This window comes from Bufo gargarizans, chromosome 9 (assembly GCF_014858855.1).
Source record: "Bufo gargarizans isolate SCDJY-AF-19 chromosome 9, ASM1485885v1, whole genome shotgun sequence".
NCBI classification, from domain to species: Eukaryota; Metazoa; Chordata; class Amphibia; order Anura; family Bufonidae; genus Bufo; species Bufo gargarizans.
In genome coordinates this window covers 127,688,639-127,704,479 of record NC_058088.1, presented here as the reverse complement: position 1 = coordinate 127,704,479, position 15,841 = coordinate 127,688,639, and the positions used below count along the sequence as shown (strand labels likewise).

At 41.5% G+C, this 15,841-nt stretch overlaps 1 protein-coding gene across 1 annotated transcript in view; it reads left to right on the top strand.

Annotated features, from left to right (window-relative positions):
- Nucleotides 1–12,521, top strand: part of STEEP1 (STING1 ER exit protein 1) — a 66,535-nt gene extending 54,014 nt beyond the window's left edge. Inside the window, exon 7 of the mRNA XM_044306518.1 lies at nt 11,720–12,521. Within this exon, the coding sequence (XP_044162453.1) occupies nt 11,720–11,782 (63 nt within the window). The 3' untranslated portion in view covers nt 11,783–12,521. The remainder of the gene's footprint in view (nt 1–11,719) is intronic.
- The last annotated feature ends 3,320 nt before the right edge of the window (nt 12,522–15,841 follow it).

Genomic DNA, 15,841 nt, shown 5'->3' with positions numbered 1-15,841 from the left:
GACATCAATATCGTGGATCCAGACCCCCTTATGCACAGAGATATGGGTACAATTACCATCAGCCATATTACCCACGACGTAGTGATTATACCCAGCAATATGGATATGGAAACTATAGGGGACCACAGCAATATGAAGGAGGTTTTAGAGGTGAGAGGACATATGGGAGAGGTTACTATAGTGATACTAGAGAGGGACGTTTTAAGGTGAACAATGAACAAGTGACGCAGCAATCAAAAAGATTTGATGGAAAAGAGCAAGTTAGGCTACTTCCACACTTGCGTTCGGAGCGCATCCGTCTGGTGTCTGCACAGACGGATCCGCACCTATAATGCAAACGCTTAGATCCGTTCAGAACGGATCCGTTTGCATTACCATGAACAAAAAAAAAAACGGATGATAGTGCAAACGGATCAGTTTTGACTTTCAATGTAAAGTCAATGGGGGACGGATCCGTTTGAAAATTGAGCCATACTGTGTCAACTTCAAACGGATCCGTCCCCATTGACTTACATTGTAAGTCTGGACGGATCCATTTGCCTCCGCACGGCCAGGCGGACACCCGAACGCTGCAAGCAGCGTTCAGGTGTCCGCCTGCTGAGCGGAGCGGAGGCCAAACGGTGCCAGACTGATGCAATCTGAGTGGATCCGCATCCACTCAGAATGCATTAGGGCTGGATGGATCCGTTCGGGCCGCTGGTGAGAGCCTTCAAACGGAACTCACCAGCGGAGCCCCGAACGCAAGTGTAAAAGTAGCCTTAGGAGTATAGAAGGTTCTGAGAGGGTGTGGGAAAAGGGAGAGAGTAGACCAGAGGATATGGGGTTGGAAAATTTTCCCCACCAAATGATGAAAGGACTACTAATAAACAATGCCCAAAAGGAGGAGAGATTAAAAAACACTCCAGGGAAGAAAAAAAGACCTATAGAGGAAGGAGGGGAGGACAAGGAAAACGAAAGTCCGCAGGCCAAGAAACGTCGGGAGAGCAAATAGGGATATACAATTTAAGTTCTTATGAGTTAATGGAGGATGAAAAAAAGAGTCCTAAATAAAGGTCTTAAGTTCGCCCCTACCCATAAGGGCAACAAATTTGAGGTGTATCTAGACATACATCGATATATTAGGAAACTCAACATTTTTAAATAGGAGTCCAAACCACCAGTAAGTACAGGGCCGGCAGAAAAATATTCACATACCACCCTTAAAAACAAATCCAACTTCTACCCCAACAATAGGGACAATGAGTGTATTGAGGCCTTCAAAAGAGGAATAATAAAAGGATTGGAAGGGATACAGGATAATAACAATAAGAAAGGTAACTTTAGCCGGAAAGAGAGAGTGGAAAAAAAAATCTGGAGAAAAACGAAAATATAATAATAAAACCTGCTGACAAGGGTGGGGGTATAGTTGTCCTTGATAAGAGTAGTTATGAGAAAGAAATGGAAAGAGTTTTAGGAGATCAGGTTACTTATAAGATGTTGAAGAAGGATCCTATTAATGAATATAAAAAAAAGAATTAAAAACATTACTTGAGAGAGGGTTGGAAAAAGGAGTTTTAAATAAGGAGTATAATTATCTCCTTAACATTCATCCAATAACACCATTCATTTATTACCTGCCTAAAGTTCATAAGGATCCGATAAACCCACCTGGGAGACCCATTGTCACCAGCAGTCTTTCAGAATATGTGGACGTATTTCTCCAGAGATACGTGCCCACTGCACCTTCTTACCTTTAAAGATACAGGTCATGTTCTGAAGGAGTTGGGTACAGTCACAGATGATGTGCATCTGATGACAGCAGATGTCACATAGCTGTTTGCTATAATTCCAAATGATAAGGGATTGGAGGCAGTGAAGTTTTTTATGGACAAGGATGAGCATATGGAAAAGGATAAGAAGGAGTTTATTTTAAAATGTATAGACTATTGTTTGACCATAATTATTTTTGGTATTGTGATTCTTTCTATTTACAGACATCTGGAGTGGCAATGGGTGCGAAATTCGCACCCAGTTTTGCCAATCTTTTTATGTCTTATTGGGAAAAAAAATTCATTACCCCACTTATACAAAAAGAAGGCGCAGGAGGGATGTTGATTCTATGGAAAAGATACATCGATTGCCTGTGCATTTGGAAGGGTGATGAGTCCTCTCATGTGTTTTTATAAGGCATATTAACAGTAACCATTGTAATATTAAGTTCACTGAGGATACTAGCAAGGTCAAGGTTAATTTCCTTGATCTGGAAATATCGATATTTCCGTGTATATTTTTCGTGTATAGCAACCCAAACTTTTTTTTTAAACCCACAGATAGGAATGGGTATATTGACGCAACTAGCTGTCACTATAGCCCATGGTTACAAAAGGTCCCTAAGGGTCAGTTCCAGCGCATTAAAAGAAATTGTTCCCATCAGGAAGATTATGAGGTACAGAGTACTGTCATTTTAAATAGGTTCAGAGAAAAGGGGTATCATGAGGAGTTGCTAGAAGAACAGAGAAGGGCAATTGGCGAGAACAATATTGCTAAAAAGGATAATAGAAATAAAAATACTGACAAATGCAAATGGGCGTTTAACACCACGTATTCAGCCCTATGTCCCAGGATTAAACAAATAATCCAGAGTAATTGGAGAGTCCTGATAAATGATGCGGTCATTGGCACAATGATTCCGGAGAAACCACCGTTTATCTTCAGAAGGGCCCCTATGGTATGCATTAAAATAGTACAGGGGTGTTTGAAGAAAAAGACTAAGGCTACCACCAAGAATAATTTAGTGTGGTGTGGTTTTTGTTCCGGCTGCAAAAATAGATTGTTGGCAGATAAGAAATACAGGACACAAAATCTTATATTTTCGTGTTCCAGCCAAAAAGAAACAAAAGTGAGAGGACACCTATCTTGTGAGTCTGCAGAGGTAATTTATGTGCTAGAGTGCCCCTGCAGGTAACAATATGTGGGTAGAACCCTTAGGAAACCTACAATTAGAATTAGTGAACATATTGGAAACATAAGAAGAGGTCTTGAAACCCATAGCGTATCCGCACATTTAAAAAAAGTTCACCGAAAAAAATCCTGCAGGACTGAGATTTGTGGGGGTTGAACACGTACACAAGAACTGGAGAGGTGGGGATGCGGTGAAACAAATAAGAGGGAAGCACAGTGGATTTATGAATTAAATACGCTACATCCCAAAGGCCTCAACAGTGAATGGGACATGAAAGCTGTCAGTATGGATTAATATAACAACATGACATTAGGTTACCAGTATAGTATTCATAGGCTTCTTCCTTGAATGGTAGAGGGTGGGATAATAGATGGTATAAGGTAATGGGGATATATTAGGTGCTTTTAGGTAGCTGTAGGGGTTTTAGATTTCCATGTCCTTCATATATATATTTTAATATTCACACACGGCAAGTCATTGTACTGCCCACCGCCCGAACCTGAAGATTGGTATGCACTCTAGGTTCAGGGCACCAACTGGCGGATCTGCGATCATGCTGTCGCCTTAGGGCATGTGTATATGCCACGCGATGCCAGTGTGTTTTTGTGCTAGTGAGTAGTGACAGAGTGATTTCTGCATTTATATTAAGTGTTTGAATATATGTCGCGTATTTTATTTTTATTTTTATATATGAGAACATTATGAGATTTTGTACTAACTTTTATTCTGGAAACCGGAAATGACATAGTACCCTATGCTCATGAGAGCAGAGTTCGGGTGTATTTGTTTGAGACGCCCCAGACAAAGCGAAGGCGAAATCCGGGTCGGGCAAGTTTACACGCTATATGCAGGTTGTTTTATTGTAAGTACAATAAATTATACCTTTTAAAAAAGATTTGGGTATTGCACTATGATCTGTTCCTCTTGAAGGAAGTCGCTTTTCTGGTTGGTATCAAGACCATATACCGGGGATGCATCTGTGAAGCTGCGAAATCTCTGTGAAGACTTCCTGTTTGTGAAACACTCCCCATTCAAGTTTAGCGCGGACCCATATGTATGTACTCTTTTGGATTTTATTGGAGAAGGGACTTACTCCGACTTTTTGGGTCTGCTGTTCATTTATTCCTGGTATCACACAGAAACTTTTTATTTGTGTCATAGGGGAGGGGGTCATAGGGGGCAGTATAAGTGGTATACAGACCATGTGGTACCATGTTCCTCTCCGTTGGTGGCAGGTAGTGACGTATCGTGCGGCTATTTGCATGGTTGTTTCCTTTTTGCCCAGACTCTGACCAGTGGTTTTAGTTTGTAAAGTTGCCTTTTGATGGCATAAAAGGTTCTGCAGGCTTTTTCTTTCAGGGCCTCTACTGCTGGAGGTTTTATTTACAGTCAGGTCCATAAATATTGGGACATCAAAACAATGGATTTGAAGTGAAACGAACAAGATGTGCTTTAACTGCAGACTGTCAGCTTTAATTTGAGATTTACATCAATATCAGGTGAACGGTGTTGGAATTACAACAGTTTGCATATGTGCCTCCCACTTGTTAAGGGACCAAAAGTAATGGGACAGAATAATAATCATAAATCAAACTTTCACTTTTTAAATCCTTTGTAGTCAATTACAGCCTGAAGTCTGGAACGCATAGACATCACCAGATGCTGGGTTTCATCCCTCATGATGCTCTGACAGTCCTCTACTGCAACTGTCTTCAGTTCCTGCTTGTTCTTGGGGCATTTTCCCTTCAGTTTTGTCTTCAGCAAGTGAAATGCATGCTCAGTCAGATTCAAGTCAGGTGATTGACTTGGCCATTGCATAACATTCCACTTTTTCCCTTAAAAAACTCTTTGGTTGCTTTTGCAGTATGCTTTGGGTCATTGTCCATCTGCACTGTGAAGCACCGTCCAATGAGTTCTGAAGCATTTGGCTGAATATGAGCAGATAGTATTGCCCGAAACACTTCAGAATTCATCCTGCTGCTTTTGTCAGCAGTCACATCATCAATAAATACAAGAGAACCAGTTCCATTGGCAGCCATACATGCCCACGCCATGACATTACCACCACCATGCTTTACTGATGAGGTGGTATGCTTAGGATCATGAGCAATTCCTTTATTTTCCAATTCCATACTCTTCTCTTCCCATCACTCTGGTACAAGTTTATCTTGGTCTCATCTGTCCATAGGATGTTTTTCCAGAACTGAAGGCTTTTTTAGATGTCGTTTGGCAAACTCTAATCTGGCCTTCCCTTTTTTTAAAGCTCACCAATGGTTTACATCTTGTGGTGAACCCCTCTGTATTCACTCTGGTCTTCTCTTGGTTGTTGACTTTGCCACACATACACCTACCTCCTGGAGAGTGTTCTTGATCTGGCCAACTGTTGTGAAGGGTGTTTTCTTCACCATGGAAATAATTCTTCGGTCATCCACCACAGTTGTTTTCCGTGGTCTTCCAGGTCTTTTGGTGTTGCTGAGATCACCGATGCATTCCTTCTTTTTAACCCTCCTCTTCTGTTAGGGTCAGAACCGACCCGTTTTCAGGTTTTGAATGTCTATAAGTATCACATAAATTTATTTATTGCATCAAGACTTTTTTTACTTCGTCAGGAACCTCTATTTAAACAATGTAATAGAAAAAGAATCCTTTTCACTAAATTATAAAATACTGTGGTAAAAATAAAGACGTTTATGGTGTTAGGGTCAATTCTGACCCAGTTATAATATAGGATTATAGGACACTAATAAGTGCCAAAACTGAAATCGTAAACACTCTCTCTGCTTAGTAACACCGACAGCCAATCGCCTCTCAACCCTGTGAGCTGTAGTTAGGGAGGGGCCCATCTCTTTGCCTGCTTGTCTGCTTCTCTAAATAAAGTAAAGAAACATAGGACCAATACATTTCAGAGTTGCTGACTTGCAGAGTAATCATCTCCAATATGCAGCATGCAAGAGTGAGAAGATTTACAGAAAGCCAAATACTGGATTATATCTTGGATGAAAATGAGGCAGAGGACACAGAGCAGCATAGCGATATGGATGAGCAGGTTTCTGAGGCAGAAGATGAAGTAGAGTATCAACCAGAATACACAGACACATCTGAGTCTGAGGAGGCCACCAGTGCTGAACCTGCTGTTCCTGCTGAAACATTCAAATCCAAAAGTGGTAAGATCTGTTGGAGTTCAGAACCTCCTGACTTACATGGCAGGGCAGCTGCTGCAGATGTAATCAAAATGACCCCTGGGATCACAAGGTTTGCTGTGACGAGAGTAAGTGACATCAAAACATGTTTTGAACTGTACATGCCATTGTCACTAAAAAAAAGTGATCATTGCAATGACAAACCTTGAAGGAAAAAAAGTCCATGGCAACATGTGGGATGACATAAACGAGGAATGCCTAGATGCTTATATTGGTGTTCTTCTTCTTGCTGGAGTGTACAGATCCTATAATGAGGCCACTGATAGTCTCTGGGACAAGTCAAGAGGCAGATATATCTTCCCAGCAACAATGTCACTTCACACCTTTCGAATGATATCAAGAGTTATCAGATTTGACAACAGAGATACTAGAGCAAAATCTGACAAGCTTGCTCCCATACGGGATGTCTGGGAGAAATGGGTTCCTCAGCAACATACTGGTGACATAACCTTTTATTTACTTATAATATTCTATTGAGGTTTATTTTGACATTTTTTTAAATTTGAAAATGAGAGGTATGCTATCAAAAGAAAGGTCTAAGGGGTCACACCAAAAATATTGAAACCAATCTTTTCAAGGATAAAGAAGCCTAACAAGGTAACCAAGAGGTAAGAAACAAATTGGATGATAAATAATTGTTCAGAGGGTATTTTATGGCTGATTTAAGACATGGGTCAAAACCGACCCGTCAACATCATGGATAGTAACAGAAAGCTAACATAAGAGGAGGTTTAAGAATGTTCCAAACAGTAGTTTTGGCCACGCCTAATGTTTTTGCTATCTCTCTGATGGGATTGTTGTTTTTTTCAGCCTAATGATGGCTTGCTTCACTGATGGTGGCAGCTCTTTGGATCTCATCTTGAGAGTTGACAGCAACAGATTCCAAATGCAAATAGCATACTTGAAATGAACTGTGGACCTTTTATCTGATCTTTTGTAATTGGGATAATGAGGGAATAACACACACCTGGCCATGGAACAGCTGAGAAGACAATTGTTCCATTACTTTTGGTCCATTAACAAGTGGGAGGCACATATGCAAACTGTTGTAATTCCTACACCGTTCACCTGATTTGGATGTATATACCCTTAAATTAAAGCTGGCAGTCTGCACTTAAAGGGAGTCTGTCACCACATTTGACCATATTAGACAGATCCTATAGCGTTATATGTGCCACCCAGCAGTTAAAAACGGTACCTTTGTTGCATATAACCGAGTCTTCTTTCTGCCAAAAATGAACTTTGAAGATTATGTAAATGAGCCCTCTCAAGTGCCCAGGGCTGTGTCTCAATATTCCGAGCCCAAGACCGAACCTCCCCAACGGCTCATAACCCTGCCCTCCGTGTGCCTGTGCCCGCCCGTTTACTCCCCTCGCCTTTTCCATTGCGGCTGCGCGGACAAATTCGTAGCCGGCGCATGCGCAGTAGGTATTGCGATGCCCTTCCAGGACCAGGCATCGCATTGCGCATGCGCCAGCTACGAGTACTCGTAGCTGGCGCATGCGCAATGCGATGCCCGGTCCTGGCAGGGTGGCACATGCCCTGGGCACTTGAGAGGGCTCATTTACATAATCTTCAAAGTTCATTTTTGGCAGAAAGAAGACTCGGTTATATGCAACAAAGGTACCGTTTTTAACTGCTGGGTGGCACATATAACGCTATAGGATCTGTCTAATATGGTCAAATGTGGTGACAGACTCCCTTTAAAGCACTGTAGATTCTTCCTCTGGAACACCATCACTTTTGTCTTTGGGTTGATGGGCAGTGCCCATGTGGTGCAGAAACTCTCCAGTACTGCCAGGCTATCCTGTACGCCCCTCTTTGTTGGGGAGAGCAGCAGGAGGTCATCTGCATACAGCAGGAACTTCGCCTCACGGTCATGCAGGAAGAGGTCTGGTGCTGATGAGGATTCCAGGGCTGCAGCCAGTTGGTTAGTGTATATCTTAAGAGCGTTGGGCTCAGACTGCAGCCCTGCCTGACTCTTTGACCCCGTTTGAAGAACGCGCTTCTCTTCCCATCCACTTTCACACTGCATTGGTTCCCGGTATATGCGCTCTTGATGACATTGTAGGTTCTTCATTCTGTTTCGCTTTCTAAGAGTTTTAGCAAAAGGCCTGGGTGCCACACAGAGTCAAACACCTTTTTAAAATACACAAAGCAAGTGTGTATTTTGCTGCGTGAGCTGTGGTCATGGGTATTGATGAGGCTGTGCAGTGTGTAGATGTGGTGTGGTGGTTTGGCATGAACCCAGCTTGGCTTTTGCTGAGTATGTCCTGCTGTGTGAGGAAGGAAAGGATCCTTTTATTGATGATGCTGTTAACCACCTCCGGACCGCCTAACACAGATGTGCGGTCCGGAGGTGGAGCTCTGCGCAGAGTCACGCATATATGCGTCATCTCGCGAGAGCCGGGATTTCCTGTGAACGCGCGCTCACAGGAACGGAAGGTAAGCGAGTGGATCTCCAGCCTGCCAGCGGCGATCGATCGCTGGCAGGCTGGAGATGTGATTTTTTTTAACCCCTAACAGGTATATTAGACGCTGTTTTGATAACAGCGTCTAATATACCTGCTACCTGGTCCTCTGGTGGTCCCTTTTGTTTGGATCGACCACCAGAGGACACAGGTAGCTCAGTAAAGTAGCACCAAACACTACACTACACTACACCCCCCCCCCTGTCACTTATTAACCCCTTATGAACCACTGATCACCCCATATAGACTCCCTGATCACCCCCCTGTCATTGATCACCCCCCTGTCAGGCTCCATTCAGACATCCGTATGATTTTTAGGGATCCACTGATACATGGATCGGATCCGCAAAACACATGCGGATGTCTGAATGGAGCCTTACAGGGGGGTGATCGATGACAAGGGGGTGATCACGCATATAGACTTCCTGATCACCCCCGTCATTGATCACCACCCTGTCATTGATCACCCCCCTGTAAGGCTCCATTCAGACGTCCGTATGATTTTTACGGATCCACTGATACATGGATCGGATCCGCAAAACACATGCGGACGTCTGAATGGAGCCTTACGGGGGGGTGATCAATGACAGAGGGGTGCTCACCTATATAGACTCCCTGATCACCTCCATCATTGATCACCCCCCCTGTAAGGCTCCATTCAGACGTCCGCATGTGTTTTGCGGATCCGATCCATGTATCCGTGGATCAGTAAAAAATCATACGAACGTCTGAATGGAGCCTTACAGGGGGGTGATCAATGACAGGGGGGTGATCACCCCATATAGACTCCCTGATCACCCCCCTGTCATTGATCACCCCCTGTAAGGCTCCATTCAGACATTTTTTGGGGCACAAGTTAGCTGAAATTTTTTGTTTGTTTTTGTTTTTTCTTACTAAGTCTCATATTCCACTAACTTGTGTCAAAAAATAAAATCTCACATGAACTCGCCATACCTCTCACGGAATCCAAATGCGTAAAAATTTTTAGACATTTATATTCCAGACTTCTCACGCTTTAGGGCCCCTAAAATGCCAGGGCAGTATAAATACCCCACATGTGACCCCACTTCGGAAAGAAGACACCCCAAGGTATTCCATGAGGGGCATATTGAGTCCATGAAAGATTGAAATTTTTGTCCCAAGTTAGCGGAAAGGGAGACTTTGTGAGAAAATACAAAAAAAACTATTTCCGCTAACTTGTGCCAAAAAAAATAAAAAATTCTAGGAACTCGCCATGCCCCTCACGGAATACCTTGGGGTGTCTTCTTTCCAAAATGGGGTCACATGTGGGGTATTTATACTGCCCTGGCATGTTAGGGGCCCGAAAGCGTGAGAAGAATTCTGGGATCCAAATGTCTAAAAATGCCCTCCTAAAAGGAATTTGGGCCGCTTTGCGCATCTAGGCTGCAAAAAAGTGTCACACATGTGGTATCGCCGTACTCAGGAGAAGTTGGGGAATGTGTTTTGGGGTGTCATTTTACGTATACCCATGCTGGGTGAGATAAATATCTTGGTCAAATGCCAACTTTGTATAAAAAAAATTAAAAAGTTGTCTTTTGCCAAGATATTTCTCTCACCCAGCATGGGTATATGTAAAATGACATCCCAAAACACATTCCCCAACTTCTCCTGAGTAAGGCGATACCAGATGTGTGACACTTTATTGCAGCCTAGGTGGGCAAAGGGGCACACATTCCAAAGAGCACCTTTCGGATTTCGCAGGCCATTTTTTACACATTTTGATTGCAAAGTACTTCTCACACATTTGGGCCCCTAAATTGCCAGGGCAGTATAACTACGCCACAAGTGACCCCATTTTGGAAAGAAGACACCCCAAGGTATTCCGTGAGGGGCATGGCGAGTTCCTAGAATTTTTTATTTTTTGTCGCAAGTTAGTGGAATAACTGAAGACACCATTAATCCTGACCACATATGGTTATCTACAGTCCTATTTTAGTGAATTTGAGCTACCGGTCAGTGCCCCACCGATCACACATCAATGGTCCAAGTATGCGAGTTTGTATATCTTGGCAAGAATATCAACTATTACTTCATTTTTTCAGCATGCAATCTGCTGGGGGAGAATGGGGTGTCAGTACTTTGTGGGTCAGTTCTTTATTTAGAAGGTGCTTGGCCATCTGCCAGATCTAGTAATATGGGCAAGTGGTATACTGTTTGTAACTGTGAGAGTTGTACTTCATGGAAGCCTTATGGCAATTATTATGTGTGCATTTATAATACATAGCATCCACCCCCTTTTGGATGATAGGTGCTAGTGTACATTAGGCATTTTGCACCTTTGAGACCTCCCTATAACAATTTGGTCCACATCCTGCTGGGAACTGGATGTTTTTACCTGATGTTTTTCACAGATATGTTGTAAATTTCATCTCGTTTCTAGTGATTTAAATATAGGCCTCAATGCATGTTTCGGGGGGGGGGGGGAAACAAAAAAACTTTGAAGGGGTTGTCAGTTTTTTATTTACTAAAGTGATATTGCAGTGCACTGCTCTGTCATCTTCTTGAGCAGCAGCCAGTGACCTATTGTTTGGCTGTAGCAGTGATGTCTTGTATACCGCTGCAGCCAAACACTGGCCTGAGTAGTCTATGGTATGGGACTGCTGAGCCCAGTGATTTGCTCCAGCGGGCATAGAGCTGCACCACTTCTCATCATTTTAATGTTGATACCATGTAATAAGTCGCACAATATGAAAAGTGATATGATTTAGTTTTTTAATAAGTTATTGATAGTGTCTATGTAAAACACAGTCTTTTACAACTGGATTATTATTGGGACTTTTTATCATTGCTGTGATCACCACAAGCTGGTCTAGTGAAGCCAGAAGAGACATTGAACAGATGAATTGGCCTTTACTGGTCCCATTGATACTGTAACCAGTTGCTGCATCTTATGTTAATGTAACCTGTATAGACATTAAGTCGATTATTAAGAGACTCATGATGGTCAGAATTGCTGCAGCTGGATTGCCCGAGTACACGTGACTTACGTTCCAGTCCTGCAATGCCACAGGGGCTTTATGAACGCCAGACGTTTGGTTCAAGGTACAATTTATACTTATTTATTAACTGATGTTTTCTTTCCATAGGCTGAATTAGAAGCGAAGAAGGCCAAAATGAAGGGAACGCTGATTGACAACCAGTTCAAATAGGAAAGATAGACTGTTTGAAAGTGATTTAGAAGGACCTGCCAGCCATCACATATTGCTTACTCGCAGCATGACAGGTGCATGTGGCAGGTATAGCCACCGTCTAGCATGTCTCAATGGAGTATGCCGTCCCAGATGACTGAAGCTGTTATCTGTATAAAATGGACCAGAAAATATTTCTGAGCCTTTGAATTCTCTCCATTTTTTGATGGATGAAGCAGCTATTTAACTTTTTTTTTATATATATATATATTACCATGGACTTTAAATTCTCTATTTTCACAAATTGTATGTCTCTTGTTTGCCTTTTTTTTTTTTTTTTAGTACCTTTAGCTTCCTTGGATTCCCTGGGCTCTGCTGAGAAAGGTATTACTTCAGCATGGGTACAGGTCATGCCATCAATAAACCTTGGCAGGAGTATAAATTCTAGAATGTTTTACCCCCTTAAATTTGCATCTATTTTGGGCCCGGAGTATAAAGTTTTTGTATTTTTCCTATGATATAGCTGGATGATGGTTTGTTCTCTTTGCAGGATGTTCTAATTTTAATTGCACTGTTTTGGGTTGCATATGCGTTTTTGCTGGATCCATCATTGATCAGCAAAAACGCTTCCGTCATGATAATACAACTGTCTGCATCCGTTATGAACTAGTTTTGTAATAGAATATTATATTGATTAATCGTTGGATACTCTAATAACAAAAAACTAATTAAAATAACTTTTTTCTTTATAAAAAAATTTATAAAAAAAATGGTGTCAAATTACTCTATTCAATCCAGTAATCGTTTCAGCCCTATTATGAATGGATCCGGATTTATTATGGCCATGACTGATCCTTCACAAAAACCATTGTAAGTCATCGGGGATAGAATATATTTTTTTTTTCCCATCACCATTGATTTGCATAGATTTTTCTGTCCAAACTGGACAAAAAAACGCAGCTTGCAGTGTTTTTCTGTCCGCGGTGGGAACGCAAACAAATAGAACAGAATGCATTCTAGTACGTTCAGTTTTGTCCCCATTTACAATGAATGCGGACAAAACTGAAGCGTTTTATTCTACTATTGAGATCCTATGACTGATCTCAATAGTGGAAAGGGAAAGCGCAGGTGTGAAAGTAGCCTTACATAGTTGTTAAGGTTGGAAAAAGACAAAAGTCCATCTGAAATCCTGCTATATTGATCCATGGAACAAATCCTTGGATCAATGTCTATCTTCCTTTTTAAGGAGGGGCCAAAGGGAAAGGGTGTGTAGACCATAGATCTCTGTACATCGTATTAAGCTTCAATATTATTTTGAAAAAAAAAGTAATGTAACCCTTTTTTGAAGCCATATACTGTATTTGCTGTAACCAGCTCCTGTGACAGGCTATTCCCGAGATTCACAGCCCGTACTGAAAAGAATGCTCGTCGTCTCTTATGACTGAATCTTTTTTTCTCCAGGTGTAGACGGTGGCCCCTTGTTTTTTAAGGGATTTAACACAGTCTGGCTTCTCTTTTTGTTTGGTCTGTTTATATATTTGTACAGGTTAAGCATGTCCCACCTTAATGTCTTTTTTTCAATACTAAACAAATTCATTTTTTTTCATTTTTGCTCATATCTGAGATCTTCCAGGCCTTTATTAGTTTAGTTGCTCTCCTTTGCACGTTTTCAAACTCCAAAGCATCCTTTTTATGAGCTGGTGCTCAGAACTGAATTGCATATTCCAGGTAAGGCTGTACCAAAGCTTTGTATAGTGCAAACATTACATCCCTGTCCTGAGAGGCCATACATCTTTTACTACAAGAAAAAAGTTTGTTGGACTTAGAGGCAGCCGACTGGCATTACATGCTTAAGCAAAACTTCGTGGCACTCTGCCGTCCGTTTGTCGATGGAAGTCGGGTTCCCACCCCGTTTCAACAATAACATAAGAACTCCAGCAATGAATACAACTAGACAAAGAAATACCATACAGTGGCCGCACATCAAAAAAGTAAGCAATTTATTGAAATACAAAGGTTAAAAACAACATTTACATGGGGCAAACCCCAAGGATGGTACAATGGAAGTATGGCAATGATTATATATGTGTGTGGTAGTGTCCCACAGGGAGAGCAATACATGAACAGATAAACAGTCAAATCCCTGCAAAAAATATCCCTCAATCCTGTAGTGGAAACACAAACATGGTGGTAACACACAAAGCATACAAAACCCATCCAAGAGGAGTGCACTCAAGCCTAACGCGTATCGCTAGTGCCTGGACTAGCTTCCTCAGAGGTCCATGTCCATTTTAATCCTAGGAACTCATCCTATATAATCAGTATAATCAGATATTTAATTAAGTAAATATAAATCAGCTGTGGTCATACCTGTTAAAAAGCTATCATTGGGTAAGGGGGCCAGAGGGAAAACAGCCGATGAGTCTCGCCTAGATGTGTCCCAGTGCATGGTCCACGCACACCTGCAGGCGCCAGCAAAGCCGGCGTGTTGACGAAGCAGGTGCGCATGCGCAAGATGGCTCCCGGAACAGACACCAGCGCCACGATGCGTTCCAAACAGCGGAAGCGCAGTGAGGCGTCCGACGTCATATCCACGAGCCACATCGCAGCTGAGTCCCAATGGAGCGCAGAATGTAAATAAAGACAAGCGCAGCAAAACTGAATATTAATACAGAGAGTACACATTATTGAACATGATTAATTCCATGATTGTTGCATGCCATACTAAATACATATATCTACATAATAATACAATTAAAATACAGTACATTTGCGGATCCACTTCCAATTCCATGATTGTTATATACCACAATAAATATATATATGTATAATAATACGGTAACGGTACATTTGCGGATATCGTGTAACCCCAAACACACAATTCATGTCCAATAAACAGTATAATTCATAAATCCTAAAAATATATATCCTCACATGCATGATTAAAAAAAGGATCACAATTTGTATCTATAATGTCCATTGACATAATATAATCCAATAAAGTGCCGAGTCAGTGCTTTCTCGTAGAAAAAATATATATGTAATAATATATAGATAAAATGAACCATGCTAAAAAAGTGAAAAAAAGGGAAGAAATAGTCAATTTGTTACAGTACATGTTACAAAGATCATCTTCAATATTAATGTTTCACCCATGCATAAAATTATAATAAATACAAAAATAAAAAGTATATGTTAAAGAATAAATGTAATAAACCTTAAATAAATAACACCTAAAAACCCATCAATAATCACTCTGCATGATGGATATACAAAGATTATCTATATTATAGATAGTTTTTATCTCATAGTAAAGAAGTGATCGCATATACATTCTGAAAACCAGAGGGTGTGGACCATGCACCGGGACAAGTGGCCAGAAGAACGCAGGCGCATATATAAGGAAGAGAGCAAACCAAGGACACTTATAAGTGGACAATAAATACATTTCTCAAATAGAGATTGTTAGGTCCTAATATTTATGCATCAAAACCAATCTCAAGCAATACATACACCAGCAGGTGTGAGCCACAACATACAGATAGAAATATATAATTTGAACAAAGGCCAGGTTAGCCACCCAAAAAAAGGGAGGGCGTAGGGTGGACCAAAAAAGGGGGGGGGGGAGAGTAAAAAAGGGGGGAGTGTATTTACTGGGGGGGGGGGAGGGGGTGTTAGTTTATTGGGGGGGGTTGTGTTTTTATGCAAAATTCATGGCCCGGGGTCATTGGAGTCACACAAAAAGAATCATACCGAGTCGAATGATCCGAGGTCAGTGAAAGTGCTAAAGATACCATTTTAATAAGTCATCCCTGTATTTATAATCAGAGACGAAAAGATCCAGAAAGGGGAGATCCGTGATGCGGTGAATCCTGTATCCCAGTGAACATCAATCCTGTGATCCTAAATATAAAGATACAATAAGTGTATATTATTGTGAAAAAAAGGGAGGAAAAACAAACAAAGTGATACATAGGCCCATAGAATTAAAGAATGGGTCTACATATAGAAACCAGTGAAAGTGAGTTCCTCATTGAGCCCCCTGGCGATTGTGAACCAAGGTTGAATATCCACCTTGCT